Source organism: Macaca thibetana, chromosome 5, assembly GCF_024542745.1.
Source record: "Macaca thibetana thibetana isolate TM-01 chromosome 5, ASM2454274v1, whole genome shotgun sequence".
NCBI classification, from domain to species: Eukaryota; Metazoa; Chordata; class Mammalia; order Primates; family Cercopithecidae; genus Macaca; species Macaca thibetana.
The window spans coordinates 138,062,889-138,077,768 of record NC_065582.1 but is presented as its reverse complement, the minus strand read 5'-3'; the positions used below and the strand labels follow the sequence as shown (position 1 = coordinate 138,077,768).

The 14,880-nt window shown below is 35.2% G+C and overlaps 1 protein-coding gene across 2 annotated transcripts in view; it reads left to right on the top strand.

The window, feature by feature from the left end:
- The window catches only part of SLAIN2 (SLAIN motif family member 2), a 78,271-nt gene that overhangs the window by 39,171 nt on the left and 24,220 nt on the right, over positions 1–14,880 (top strand). The window contains exons 5-7 of one of the 2 annotated variants that reach the window (XM_050790141.1): positions 1,249–1,608; positions 2,312–2,449; positions 13,823–13,900. In XM_050790141.1, coding sequence (XP_050646098.1) covers positions 1,249–1,608; positions 2,312–2,449; positions 13,823–13,900 — 576 coding nt within the window. The remainder of the gene's footprint in view (positions 1–1,248; positions 1,609–2,311; positions 2,450–13,822; positions 13,901–14,880) is intronic. The other variant, XM_050790142.1, reaches the window with a different exon arrangement.

The following is a 14,880-nucleotide window of genomic DNA, read 5'->3' as shown; positions in this document are numbered from 1 at the left end:
TGATTTTCCTTTTTACAGCATTGTTTTTTGTAATGATTAGAAATGTAGAACTACAGATTTGGGCAGTTGCCTGGTCAAGGTCCTTCGATTTTAGATGACAAATGCAAGATCCTATAGTGATTGATTGTAATTTCCTTAGGATCCCCTTGTTAGGAGAGCCTACATCGGAAAGTGGGTTTTTCTTTGCTAACAGTACTGTTTTCATTGGTCTGTTGTCTTTTGTTAGGTGACTTTAGTGCCATGTTGTCTATAACTAGACACTAAGTAACTTGTTGGTTACTATTTTGGTTCCCAAACTGACTGAAGGGCTGAGTGGACTCTAGGAATTTGTAGTTTTGAAGATACTTTAGGGTGATTCTCATCCACTAGTTTGATGAACCATGTTGATAGCACTTTCTGTGTGTGAATACATGACTTAAGGATTTGAATACCACTTTATAACAGATCTTTTTGACTGGAGTGCTAATAGCAGGATGTGCTCAGAATATTACCTAAATTCTATACGTTTGCATTGGAGTTTGTTTCTTCATTGACTATGTTACGTATCAACTTTTTTTCTGTTGTTCTAGAAGCATCTGTACTATTTGAAGGGCTCCCAAGGTTGCTTGGGTGTTTTCGAAGGTATCAGCTATATAGGAGAATTCTTTGAAAATTCTTACTTGAAGACTTAGAATTTAAGCTTGAAAACAAGCTTAAAACAATAAAAATGGAAGTCTCTTGGGTAGTGAAGCAATCAAGATTTCGTTTGTGCCCAAGTACTGAATTCCTATAAGTGGGCTAGAAGTTTCTTTGGTACTTTATCATCTTCATGAGTAAGATTATTTCAGTAATTAAGTATCCAAGTAGTTTTATTTACTCACATACATATTCTTTTTCCACTGGTTGGATGGTAATTGTTTCCCCTTGATATTCCTTTAATATTAGTCTCAAATTTGGATTACTATCTTTAGGGGTAGAAATATTTTTAAATTTATGATTCTACCATGTGAGACAGATTTTAGCTTTAAGAAGAAATCTGGAAATTGGGCAGTGGTTTAGGGGATTTCATTCAATTTAAAAATAACCTTCAGATGTGATTTGTTTCTCCTTATATGGGCATATAAGCCTATATAAGTCTAAAAGCAGAAAGGAAATTTTCTTGTACACTTTACACCCTCTTTGAATTTCTTAGTGATAACCTTTTACTTTAAATTTTTAAAATATTGAAATGTTTAAAAATATAATTTAAATAACATTCATTGTTGCCAGGTCTCCGGCAAGAATATGCAGCCACCACGTCTCGGCGCAGTTCTGGTTCATCTTGCAATTCTACAAGACGGGGTACTTTTAGTGATCAGGAACTTGATGCACAAAGTTTAGATGATGAAGATGACAATATGCATCATGCAGTATACCCTGCTGTTAACAGGTTTTCACCATCACCACGCAATTCACCTCGACCGTCACCCAAGCAGTCACCCAGAAATTCACCTCGTTCACGATCTCCTGCTCGGGGAATAGAATATAGTAGAGTGTCCCCACAGCCTATGATTAGCCGCTTACAGCAACCTCGCCTTTCACTTCAAGGCCATCCCACAGATTTACAGACAAGCAATGTTAAAAATGAAGGTAAAACAGCATATTTTACTGATAATTAGACAGTTTCTGCTAGCCTGTGCAACATAGCAAGACCCCATCTCTAGGAAAAACTTTTCAAAAGTAGCTGGGCATGGTGGTGCACATCTGTAGTCCTAGTGACTTGGAGGCTGAGGCTGGAGGATTGGTTGAGCCCAGGAGTTCAAAGCTACAGTGAGCGATGATCACACCATTACACTCCAGTCTGGGCAACAGAGTGAGACCCTGTTTTCAAAAAAAAAAAAAAGTTTCTAGATTAAAAAAAAAAAAAAGTCTCCTTTATATTACACTATGAAAGTAATACAATTTTTGCCAAGTTTTTGTATTCCAGATAAGTAAATCAAGAGTTTAGTCAGGTTTACTATTTTATTAATAGTGAATCATTACAAAAATAAAAGAGAAAGTGAATATCATTCTACTTGGTTGTTTTTGCTTCATTGTTTTATGAAGTTTACCTGTATTTAGATTTTGATTTAAATATATAATTTGTGGTTATCTTCAAGGGTTCTTATATTCTACCCACTTATGGATCCTAGATTGAGTTGTTTGTTTTTTTAATAAGACAAGTCCTTCCTGTTTTCTCATATAAAATAAACAGAATGTTTGATAAACAATTTGATTTTTGAATGCTAGTTAATATTTTAATTTTCTCCATCTGAAAGAATATGATTTTTTTTAAATTAAAATTCTGTTGCAGAAAAACTAAGACGCAGTCTTCCAAACCTGTCTCGAACATCTAATACACAAGTTGACTCAGTGAAAAGCAGCAGAAGTGACTCAAATTTTCAAGTGCCAAATGGAGGAATACCTCGCATGCAACCTCAGGCTTCAGCCAGTAAGTATCCTTCTTATGCTTTCGTGTATCAATTAAAGAGAAATGAAAATTTTAGATACTTGTTTTGTGCTGAAAAACTGTTTTAAGCCATAGCTGTAGTAAAATTTAGTGTTTATTAATTGCTGGATGATAATCAAAGTTATATTAGTTTTAAATTTTCTATGTAGGATACTGGATTCTGCCAGTACATCTGTCTATACAAAACTCTGGTCTCTCCAGAATTTTTAAAATAAGCAAAGTGTAACTATTAAAGTAGGTGTAGCTTTTGCTTATAGATATTAGAATTAGAAATAATAACCAGTAGGCCGGGTGCGGTGGCTCAAGCCTGTAATCCCAGCACTTTGGGAGGCCGAGACGGGCGGATCACGAGGTCAGGAGATCGAGACCATCCTGGCTAACACCGTGAAACCCCGTCTCTACTAAAAATACAAAAAACTAGCTGGGCGAGGTGGCGGGCGCCTGTAGTCCCAGCTACTCCGGAGGCTGAGGCAGGAGAATGGCCTAAACCCAGGAGGCGGAGCTTGCAGTGAGCTGAGATCCGGCCACTGCACTCCAGCCCAGGCTACAGAGCAAGACTCCGTCTCAAAAAAAAAAAAAAAAAAAAAAAAAAAAGAAATAATAACCAGTATAGCGTCCAAAAATGTATGTCCCTTAGTATGTAAATTTTCTTTAATAACCTCCATTTTAAAAATGTCTAGAAGTTTATTTGGGTATTACATAATTTTAGAGTCATACTCAAAATATTATCAATTCATTGTTCAAACCTGCAGTATATTAAATCTATTATCAAAGTTGGATTGTTGAAGTTCTTTTCTTACCAAAACAAAAGTATACCAGGAGAACTCTTGGATGATCTCATTTTATTTCTGCATCTGTTGAGGTAAAATTTCTGGTTTTGATTTAATTTTCTGTGTCTGTTAAGGCTATTTTAATGAAGAAATACAATATTGAATCAATATGTATGCCAAATTAATTCATAATCCTAATCCTACTTATAACATAGATTAAAATTTGAGATAAATTGCCAGAAACCATCACTTTTTAAGAATTGATCAGGACTTATCTATTTAAATTATCTTTCAGAAAACAAATTCTTAGAACTAAAACTAAACTCTTACAGTAGGTGAATTTTAGAACTATAGTAGAAACAACACATGTAGATTATAATCTTTAATAAGTTTTGGTCATTGGATGGATACTAACCCATGAATGTGACAGTATTTTTATTCAGCTATTATTTGTAATAAATACTTGAGTTTTTATTTTGTGGCAAGTAGTACGTTAAATGAATACAGGCATTTCTACTATAGCACAAAATATACATTCCTTGAAAACCTCACATTCTGCAGTATTACACAATACAAATGATGGGATGATGAGGAGTGGAGGGAATAGTCCTGGAATAGACCACTGAAAACCCAAGCAACTTTCTTAGAAAACATTAATAAAAACAGTAACTATACTAACACAGTTAAATTCATGTTAAATCTTTATTAAATACTCCAGGAGATATAGAACTTCATTTTTAAAGAAAGATTTGAAGGTAATGTGATGGAAAGGAAAGGTTGAGACTGTTGAATTAAGGAAACATGTGCAACATAGACAAAGATCAGAGAGAATCATACAGTAAGAACATACAGGACAAAATAGCCAAACTGAGCCAAGAAGTAGTGATGTGGGAGTAAATGGGCATTGTGTACATTAATGTACAAGTTGATTTTAAAGGAATGGAACACTTTCAATAAATTGCTTTTTAACTAGCATAGATTTGAGCATGTAGTCAAAACAGTTTTAAATAAATGATTACAGTTATTTTTATGATTTTATAAATGCTCAGTATTCATCCCATGTGTTTCACAGCTCACATCAGTCCCGTATATGAGCTGTGAGACACAAAGGATGCATATTCACTTGGGTCCTTGTAGGGACACAAGGGATGCTTATTCACTCAGGTCCTTATAGGTACACAATAGATGCATATTCTCCTAGATCCTTGTGGCATATTACTATCAGTGGTTGAAGTGAAAGCTGTGTTATGTTCTTTCATTTTCTCAAGGCTATGAAGAAGTGATACAAACAAGAGTTGACTGTTCGCTTATAACTTGTTAATTAAACAATTAAAAATGTGAAGGTATTTAACCCTTTTTTCATTTTCATCTTTTTTTTTCCTTTTTTTTTTTTATTGAGACAGAGTCTCACTCTGTCACCAGGCTGGAGTGCAGTGGCACCGTCATGGCCCACTGCGGCCTCACCTTCCTGGGCTCAAGTGATCCTACCTCAGCCTCCTGAGTAGCTGGGACCACAGGCGTGCGCCACCATGCCCAGCTAATTTAATTTCTTTGCACTTTTCCTTCGCCCTGTTGTGTTTAGCTGACTTCATATACTTCATGTTAAGCTGTTGTTACTTGGTGGCTGAAAAATCAACAGTCTAGCAGGAGTTTGAGACCAGCCTGACCTGGAGGCTGGTCTCTAAAAAATCGTTTTTTTAAATTAGCTAGGCATGGTGGTCACATGCCTATAGTCCCAGCTACTTAAGAGGCCGAGGTGGTAGGATTGCGTGAGCCCGGGAGTTTGAAGCTGTTGTGAGCCATGATCATGCTACTGCACTCTAGTCTATTGAAAAAATAAACAACAAAACAAGCTAGGAAAAAAACTATATTTGAATCAAAATGACTTCTGTGATATATTGACAAATTTTCCTTGTTTACCAGGTGCATATGATATTACTTATATAACAGAAATTTTTATTATACTGTATTTAGAGGCATAATCTTATTTAATTATTAGAACAATTCTGTGAAGGAGGTATGATTATTACCATGTTTTACTGATTAGAAATTGAAGTTTTGAATGGCCAAATAAACTGCCTCTGATTATACAGCTTATAAGTGGCAAGTTAGAATTTAAACCCATGTTGATTCACCTTGAGCATTGGCTCTCACTAGGTGAGAGTCTAGATTCACCTAGTGAGATTTGTCACATCTGTAGTTTAGACCATGATATAAAAATTATCCAGAAATATAATTTCCATTTTTCCTGAGATTTAAAATTCTAACATTTAAAGCACTGTAGAAAATTGTTACCCAGAGATTTGTAAACCACATGTATTCAGCTAGATATATGCTAAACCTGTTTTTGTAGCAAATTACATTTTAAGCTTAGTACTCCAAGTCTTATATGATATTGTGAACTCTGTAATTGAGAGTGTGATTATAATACTCACTGTGGTACTAATAAATAGCATAGAAAACAGGAATTCACAAAACACTTGAAATGAAAGGAAGGATAGAATTTGAGCTTTATCTTCGAAATGGTGAGTGATACAGATTAACTTAATTTGACACTTGAGAATATCCTGTTTCTGGCTTCTTTTTTCCCCTGACACATTTGGCTGATGCAAAAAAACACCCACAATGTTAATGTAACAGGAAAGAAAAATAGTAAATAATTAAGAAGGTTAAATAATAAAACTTAAGTACATTATAAGCCATGCTTTTACAGCATATGAACAGATGATCCAAAACAATGTTTGTACTTGGCTTTCAAAGATGCCTTCATGTTTAGTTTGAATTGTTACATTGTGAATTTCTCAAAACTTTACATGATACATGTCCAAACAGCAACCGGATACTTTCTTTCTTTTTTTTGAGACGGAGTCACTCAGTCGCCCAGGCTGTAGTGCAATGGCGCGATCTCGGCTCACTGCAAGCTCCGCCTCCCAGGTTCACGCCATTCTCCTGCCTCAGCCTCCCAAGTAGCTGGGACTACAGGTGCCCGCCGCCACGCCCGGCTAATTTTTTGCATTTTTAGTAGAGACGGGGTTTCACCGTGTTAGCCAGGATGATCTCGATCTCCTGACCTCGTGATCCGTCCGCCTCGGCCTCCCAAAGTGCTGGGATTACAATCGTGAGCCACCGCACCCGGCCCGGATACTTTCTAAAACTAGCTATATTTATATCCTCTTTACCTCATCCCCTCATACGTGCCCTGTATTTGAACTATTCTAGCATGTCAAAGCTTTATGGAAATGAAAAATAATTTTTTACAAAAACAGAAGGAAAAAGAAAAGGTTGGGAAGCTAAGATAAAAATGTGTTTAGAAGTAATGCATTGTCTGTGTCTTAAACTTCACAGTGATTGCTTGCCTTCTCTAATGGTGGAATTACCATTGTGTAATTATAACCACCTGCTGATAACCTATCGTTTTTTTCTGTAGGTGAATTACTTTTCCTTTTTTCCTCAGAAGTTGATAATTAAGAAATATATATAGGGAAAACACAATGGGATTCCAATCATTGATTTACTTTTAAGTGGAAAATATGTATGCAGTTTTGTAATGGTGTATTTCAATACTTGAATATATAGGCAGAAGAGAAAGTAAGGTACCATGTTTTGTTTTTTTTTTTTTTTTCAATTGTATGTAGTTTATTTCTATATTTTTGGCTGTAGTAAAGCTTATAATTAAAATGTCACATATTTATTTTGATATAGAATTATACTGTTCTCAAAAATGTATTTGGAAAGTTGTAAATTCAAAATATTAGCAAGTTTAAAACTTAGTATAGTTTACTTTAAAATATTTAAGACTTTGTTGTAGTGTAACATGAAGCAAAAAAAGTGTTATTGATTTATCTTGAAATTTCCTATATATTTGATACATGAAATATATATGTAAGCATTCTTTTAATTAGTATATATAGTTTTCATAATAGTCTTTATTTTGATATATAATTTGTACAATTATAATAAGCTTTATATACTTTGTACATGAATTGGTATTTTGTATTTTTTGTGTAAACTTCAGTTGTTAGTGTAACAGATGTTGCATTTTGTTTTAAGTATTTATTTTTTCAGCTCTTAAGTGGTAAAGCTTTGGTTCTTACTTGCTGGTCTGCATGAACCTAACTTTGCAAGGTTGCTGTTACTTCCACCTAAGGGATCACTTCTTTTGCCTTGTTACTATGCCGATCACTACTTTTATATGCTTATTTGCTGTGGCTGCATTATTGTGGATGCTGGCATTCAAATATGAGATTTATGAGAGTTCTAATGTATTTTCATTTTTATAACTATTACCAATTTTTGACTTTTATATCTGGAAAATACAACTTAAAAAGTTTAAGAAAACCAGAGCATTGCAGAGTTCATGGATACATGTCAGTTTCTTAGTTTTGTCAATTAAAGGAAGGAATGTTTGTGAGAGTCAGTTTTTCAAAAGGCTAATGCCTTGCTTTCTAAAATTGTTAGAGCACAGGTTTAGCAGAAAGTTTAGTTTCCAGAAAATCATAGGAATAATTGGTTGAGAAATAAGGGAAGGGAGAAAAACCCAACACAATCTACTAATTTGAAAAATAATAACCAAATTTTATTTTTTTGTATATGTTTAAGTGTATTATTTCATTTAAACCTCACAAATCATTTATTTTTATAGAAAGGGAGCAGAGATCCATATAAATTATATGAATTGTACAAGGCCATATAACTAGGGAAGTGGTGAAAGCAAGGCCAGATTTCTCCCTTTTCCCAGGGCCTCCCTGAGTCTCCTATTTTCCTCTTCCTCATTGTTTGGATGAGATCATGCTTACCTAATTACAAATGAGTACATCTTGGAAAACATTCTTGAATGACTATCAGACCATGATTTGAGATTAACTAAGTATTTTGTGAATTATCGTAGAAGAGTAAAATAATTCAATGTAATATTATCCATCTGCTTACATTTAACCAAACAGAAGAATATTTTTGCATGGAATACAGAGTTATACCCCAGAGAAAATACATATAGGATCAACATTCTACTTTGGACCTCTTACTGAAGAAAGACGGACGAGTGTCCAGAGCAGTTGTCAGCTTATGCATAGCCATCCTGTTATGAGACCCATGAGGAAGGAATTCCCATCCAGATTTCACTTACTACCAAAACACTAGTAGATTACACTTGAATTATACATAATTTTGAAACACAAATTGAAACAAATAAGTCATGATTAATACGTGTAATGTGCTAATCTAAGAATGAAACATTTATAAAACATCTATTTAAGTAGTGCAATGATGTTGGCTCAGTTATCTAATCACAAGGACACTTTATAAAAGTAGTTTTTCAGGCCTTTCTCCCTGGAAATTTTGATTGCACTTGGGATAGGGACCCAGATTCTATATTTTAGAAGCATCTCAGCTGATTCTGGGGGCATGTTCAAGTTTGAGAACCAGTGGGTTAGACCCTGACCATGGTGGACCTTGAATGCTTAGTATAGAGTTCTGGATTTTATCCAGTGGTCAGTCACTTATGTGTTCCTTAATTATTCAGTCGATATTATTGGGTATACGTTATATTTCCAGCGCTGGGAATATAAATGTTAATAAAACAGCCCATGCCCTCCAATAGCAGGGAGTGTTAGGCAGGAACCTCTATGGGAACAGAGGAGAGGCATTAAATTCAGCAGTGTGATGGGATTTTCAGGAAAGATATTAAAAGATATTTCAGCCAGCCCAGGAGGAGCTTATATGAGTTGCCCAACAAAGAAAGGAGGTATAGGTTTTCTCAACATTGGAATCAGTAATGAAAAGTCTTGAGAATGGCAGCCTGAAAATAGTGATTTTGTATAACTAAAGTGTAGGGTGTATGATGGGTAAGGGAGTGGGTACAGCATCCCATGAGGGATGATAGCTGTAGAGAGAAGACAGGCTGTAGCAGTATTAAAATATCATAGGATTTGAATTTCATCCTCTAAGTGGGAGGAGCTATAGTAGGTTTTTAATCAAAGTGGTTTCTTAGAAAGTTCACTCTGATATCAATGTGGAGAATAGATTCAGTGAGGTGAGACTAGAAACCACTTAGGCTATTATTGCATAATCTAGGCAAGAAATTAAGATCTGAAGACACAGCAGTAAGGGAGTGAGGGTGATGAGATCTGGATGAGGTTTTTTTTTATTGTGTTTTGTTTTGTTTTGTTTTGTTTTGAGACTCTGTCTCTCAGTCTGGAACGCAGCGGTATGATCTCAGCTCACTGCAACCTCCGCCTCCTGGGTTCCAGCAATTCCCCTGCCTCAGCCTCCCTCTCAGTAGGTGGGATTACAGGTGCACACCACCACGCCCGGCTAATTTTTTGTATTTTTAGTAGAGACGGGGTTTCACCATGTTGGCTAGGCTGGTCTCGAACTCCTCATCTTAAGTGGTCCTCCCACCTCGGCCTCCCAAATGACTCTAAATCAAAACTTGTAAGAAATAAAAGATTTAAACAAAAATGAGGATATGGGACAATGGGATATTTTACCTAGTAATAATTAATCTTCACTCACAGAGGCTATGCTTGCTTAGTATTTGGCACCTAGAGAAGCTAATTTTTAACATCCTCCTGTATATGAAAAATCATTTTCAGTTACCATGAAATGAAATGAATTATAGTACTAATGGCCAGGAAAAAATGCAGACAGTGAAAATATTCTTCTATTGAAATTGTATTTTATAACTGTCAGTAAAAAATAAATAATAAAATCACCATTATAATACCAAAAAGACAGTTGGTTAATAATTTGAAGTTACGTTGATCTTTTTTTAAGAAGGAAAAATGTTTTTATATATTGATCTGTCATAGTGGTGAATAGTATAGCTTTCGTTTTTGAAAACTTAATAACTTCTTCAGAATTGATCTTTCAATATTGAATCTGTCTCTACTCTTGATGGAAGAACACTATCTTTAAATTTTAATTTTGAAAGTTTTTTTCATGAAGCAACTGCTACACAGAGAAAATCTTCAACATAAGGATAAGTTCAGCAGAGAATCTTAAAATTCCATTCTCCAGTAAATTCCAGAAATTGCCATACTTTCCATGCCTTTGGTTTTGAGGGATCAGGTCTAATGATTTTTCAATGTCTTGGCAGTTAAAATATTTTAAACACAAGCTCAAAATCCCATATAATGACAGAATTGAGGCAACCCCAAATCCTTTCATTTTCTTTAAAAATCACTGTACCATTGTTTATTTCTAATGTGCTTAAATATAATAATATATTGTACCACAGGGTTGGAGGCACACACTTCGCTGAAGTGAGCTTGAATAATTTCAGATTGCTACCAACTTTCTCTTGAAAGGAACATGTATAGCCAAATCCACCTGTATCAGGGGAGACTATAAGTAGAAGACTGTAATTGGGAGCTTTCCTAATTAACTCTTACATGAAGTATGGTATTTATTAAAGTATAAGTCATAAAATGTGCTTATTTAAAGCTTACATATATGTTATTAAAACTCAACAGTTGTTTATAGCTTAGACCAACTTTTTTTTCAGGGAGGAGTGCTTTTATAACTGATGTTTGTTATTACTGGGACATGATGATAATAGAAAGCAGACCAACTTGGTTTTATTTTTGTTTCTAAATTGCCTACAGGCAATACAGCCACTTATTGCCTGCTCTTGGGGAGGTGAGCAGCACTTTCAACACCCTTCCCTTGATGTACATGAATAGAGTGAAAAGGATTAAATATAGGGAGACCACAAAAACACCGATTGGAATCAAGAAATAGGGTGTGATGAAGGCCTGAATTTGCTTATTTAGGAGACAACAGGAATATAAAGGAAGCGATAGATTTAAGAAATGACCAGAGATTAATAAATGGAATTTAAAATAAGAAAAATTTGAGCTAGAATGACTTGGACAATGGTGTTTTAACAGAAAAGAGATTTTTTTAAGGAGCTGGTTTGTGGAGGAAGACATTATAATGGTGGCATGAAACAGTAATTGTTTTGCACTAGCATCTTTGCTTCTCACAGTAGGGTATTGCTGAAGTGGAATTATGTAAATATTAAAATAACCAAGGAAAGTTTTAAACCATAAATATTTTCCAACAGCTAACACACTGAACTCTATTATTAGAAAGATTCAAAGTTTCACTTAAACTACTACACTTTGTCATTTAAAAATGATTTTGTCTTAGAAAACTGATCAAAATAAGATAATTTAGAATAACATTGGATTTTTGTTATTTGAGTAATGTTATATGACTGTGGTATTTTAGGAAAATGATTCATTTAATTCTTTCTGTATCAAGTGAATTTAGAGTTTACTGCCTGGTTCTGTGTGTAATCTGATTCTTCAGATTCCTAGTTCAGTTTTTGCTTGTCTATAGATAACCATTGTTAATTACAATCATACATGAAACTTGAGGGATAAATAGGGGTAGGGTCCATTGGAGTCACCGTAGCTATTAATTCAAATAGGATCTTTCCAGACAAGTTCATTATAGACATTATTTAATATTGAATCCTTAATAAACTTTTTTAATGGTTAATAGTGTGGACTGTGGTGTGAACTGTCGTGTATGTTCAATTGGTTACATTTTGCCCTCATTTATGCCACCCAACAACTGGCCTACGTTCTGTTCTTCAAACATACAAGGCATGGTCCTATCTCAGTATCTTTTTCCCTCTATCTGGAATGCTTTCCCCCACATATCTATGTAGCTTACTTCCTATCTTTTTTCAGATTGCTATGCAAATGTCATCTTAGGGAAATCTTTCCTGATCACTCTATTTGTAATTGCAACTTAAATCGCCTACTTCCTGTCCCTCTTTTCTACTTAATTTTCTCCTTAGCAGCTATCACTATCTGGCAGGCCATATATTTTACTGCCTCATTGTCTATCTCCCTTTTCCTAGAATATTAGTTTCATGAGAGTAGGAACTGTATCCATCTAGTTGCCTACTGAATACATTATACCTAAAACAGTACCTGGAATAAAGCAGATACTAAACTATTTGAATGAATGAAAAACAGGAACAAGTGAGTGGATGAATAAAAATATAAATGATTGAAAACATGTATGAATATATATGTAGATGAAAAATACTCTGATAGTAACCTGTATTTTTGTGCAATAGAAGTAAGATAACTCATTGGCTGCGCGCAGTGGCTCATGTAATTCTAGCACTTCGGGATGCCAAGGCGGGCGGATCACTTGAGGTCAAGAGTTCCAGACCAGCCTGGCCAATATGGTGAAACCCTGTCTCTACTAAAAATACAAACATTAATACAAAAATTATGGCAGAACCTTCATCGACCATGCTGAATGGAGTGCAGTGGTGCAATCACAGCTCACTGCAGCCTCAACCTCCTGGGCTCAAGCACTCCTCCCACCTCAGCCTCCCGAATAGCTGGGACCACAGGCACAACACCATGCCTGGCTTATTTATGTGTGTGTGTGTCTGTGGGGGTGTGTGTGTAGACAGAGTCTCCCTATGCTGCCCAGGCTGGGCTCAAGCGAATCTTCCTGCCTTGGCCTCCCGAAGGCCTCTAAGTGCTGGGATTATAGGCATGAGCCACCTCACCTGGCCAAGAAATCTTACTTCTTTCTGATAATGTGTCAAGTATCCCTTTATCAGCCCAGTAACGTTTATGCAATCTGCCTAGATTTAGAGTGACGAGAGCTCTCTTTTTTTGCACATAAACACTAAAGGTATATGAAATCTGACTTTCAGTAGAGTAACTAAAATATTTTAGAACCACTTAAATACACTGGTAGGTGTGAGACTCATCAGTCTGTTAGAGCCATAGTAACTGTATATTGGGGAAATTGGAACCACTTTATCTTGGATGCCCCTGAGCTGCTGCTTACCTGCTAATTTTGAGTTTCAGTGCAGTTAATAGATAGGAGTTTGGAAGAAAGCTTAGCTTTCCTCATGGAAAACTTTAAAAGGTAGATGGTCTGACTCCTCCAAACCCCTCAACCCACACCAACATTACATACAGTGCTCCCCACCTGCATACATATGTGCACAGCTTAGATATGGTGCTTAGATGTCCAAAGTCTGAGGTAAAAAATTAGTTGTATTAGTTGTACTCTATAAGATGGTATTGAACATAGTAATGCTACTAGATTGTGACTCCCCAAGGACCTGCTGGGTTCTGAGTTTTCTTCTCCTTTTTGAGTATGCAGATTATGGTTTCACATTAGGGTAATTCATCTAACAATAATTGCTTTGCCAAAATCTGCTTTTTTTGCGTTAAACAAGTGCTGCACTTTATACTGTGTGCTTGTGTTCATCACTTTTATCTTTGTATTCTTTGTATCCCTAGCATGTTTGTGGTGGTTTGTTTTCTCTTTGATATTTTGACCAATTGACATATTGGAGATTTTCTCATCTATAAGAAACTCTTTTAAAGTTTATGTTCTTTCCCCTTTTCTTTCCAACTTAATGCACTAAGCATCACTTTAAAATTCTTTTGCTTCTAGGATTCTAACATATTTGCACCTTATGGCTTCTGTTCTTTGATAAATTTTTAAGTTTGTATTAAAACATTCAGGTTTATAGACGCTATAGCCTTTATCTTGTACTTCCAGGCAAATATTACAGTTCCTTATTTTTCAACAGCTTCGCAAAGGCTGAAAAATTTGCCTCGCACTTCCCTCAAAGCCAAACAGTTGCTTCAAACTTCATCTACAAAAAGAGGTAACTACAGCCTCTTACTCAGTTTAAAATTTCAGCAAATGACCTAGTTAAATCTTAAGCAATTTGGCATACTGAGTCAGTTGTGTCTGTAAGGCACATTTTAGTCTTATTTTTAAAAATAATAAAATAATGAGGATTTATTCTGTTATTTGGATAAATCCAGAAGAAACATTTTCTACAGAGGTATGTATCGGGTTGCTTCTTTCAAAGGAGTAAATGATATATAGAGAATGTATTTTTCTTACCAACTTAAAACGAAAGGGCATCGTTTCAATTTTATGCCAACTGAACTTCATAAGTGCTTTAAAATGAACCAAATGTCAGACATTCTGTATGTTGATGTTTTTTCCTTGGACTTCGATTTTTAGTTTTACTTATCTGTATAAAATGGGAACACTTCCACATTAGAAGGTAGTTGAAGTTAAATCAGAAGTTGTGGTTAACTGATAGGTCTGGAATGTTTATGGAGTTGTAGCTTTCATAAAAATAGTTGAAGAAATATATGAAGGTTGTACATCAAAGCTGTCCGGTATTGGTTCCAAGACACTGAATGGGCAGCTAGACAGAAGTAGAGTTAAGAGAAAATGGTGGGATTGGATAGACCTACAGTAATAAAAACAAACAGGCCTCAGAGGAAATGGTATGAAACAAGGAGGAAAAATGTTTTCCGTATCCAGAACATGTAGGTTTTCTGATAGCTTTAGACCTCAGTAAATAACCAAAATATGTAACAGAGGTAAAGCGCTAAAGAAAATTACGCAGGAAGAAGAAATTAGATTTTTTTGGGAAAAAAAAAAGATTTGATTATGTTTACAAAAGTGCTATAAGTTTTGGCAAATTTACTGCAAATGGTGTTGCAGTGATTCCTTGGATTGAGTATAATTTAAGGAAATTGTTTTAGATAATAGAATTTGAAGGAAAGTCAAATAGGCAAATAAAAAAGCAGAATGTATGAATGTTTGTGTTTTGATTATCGGAAG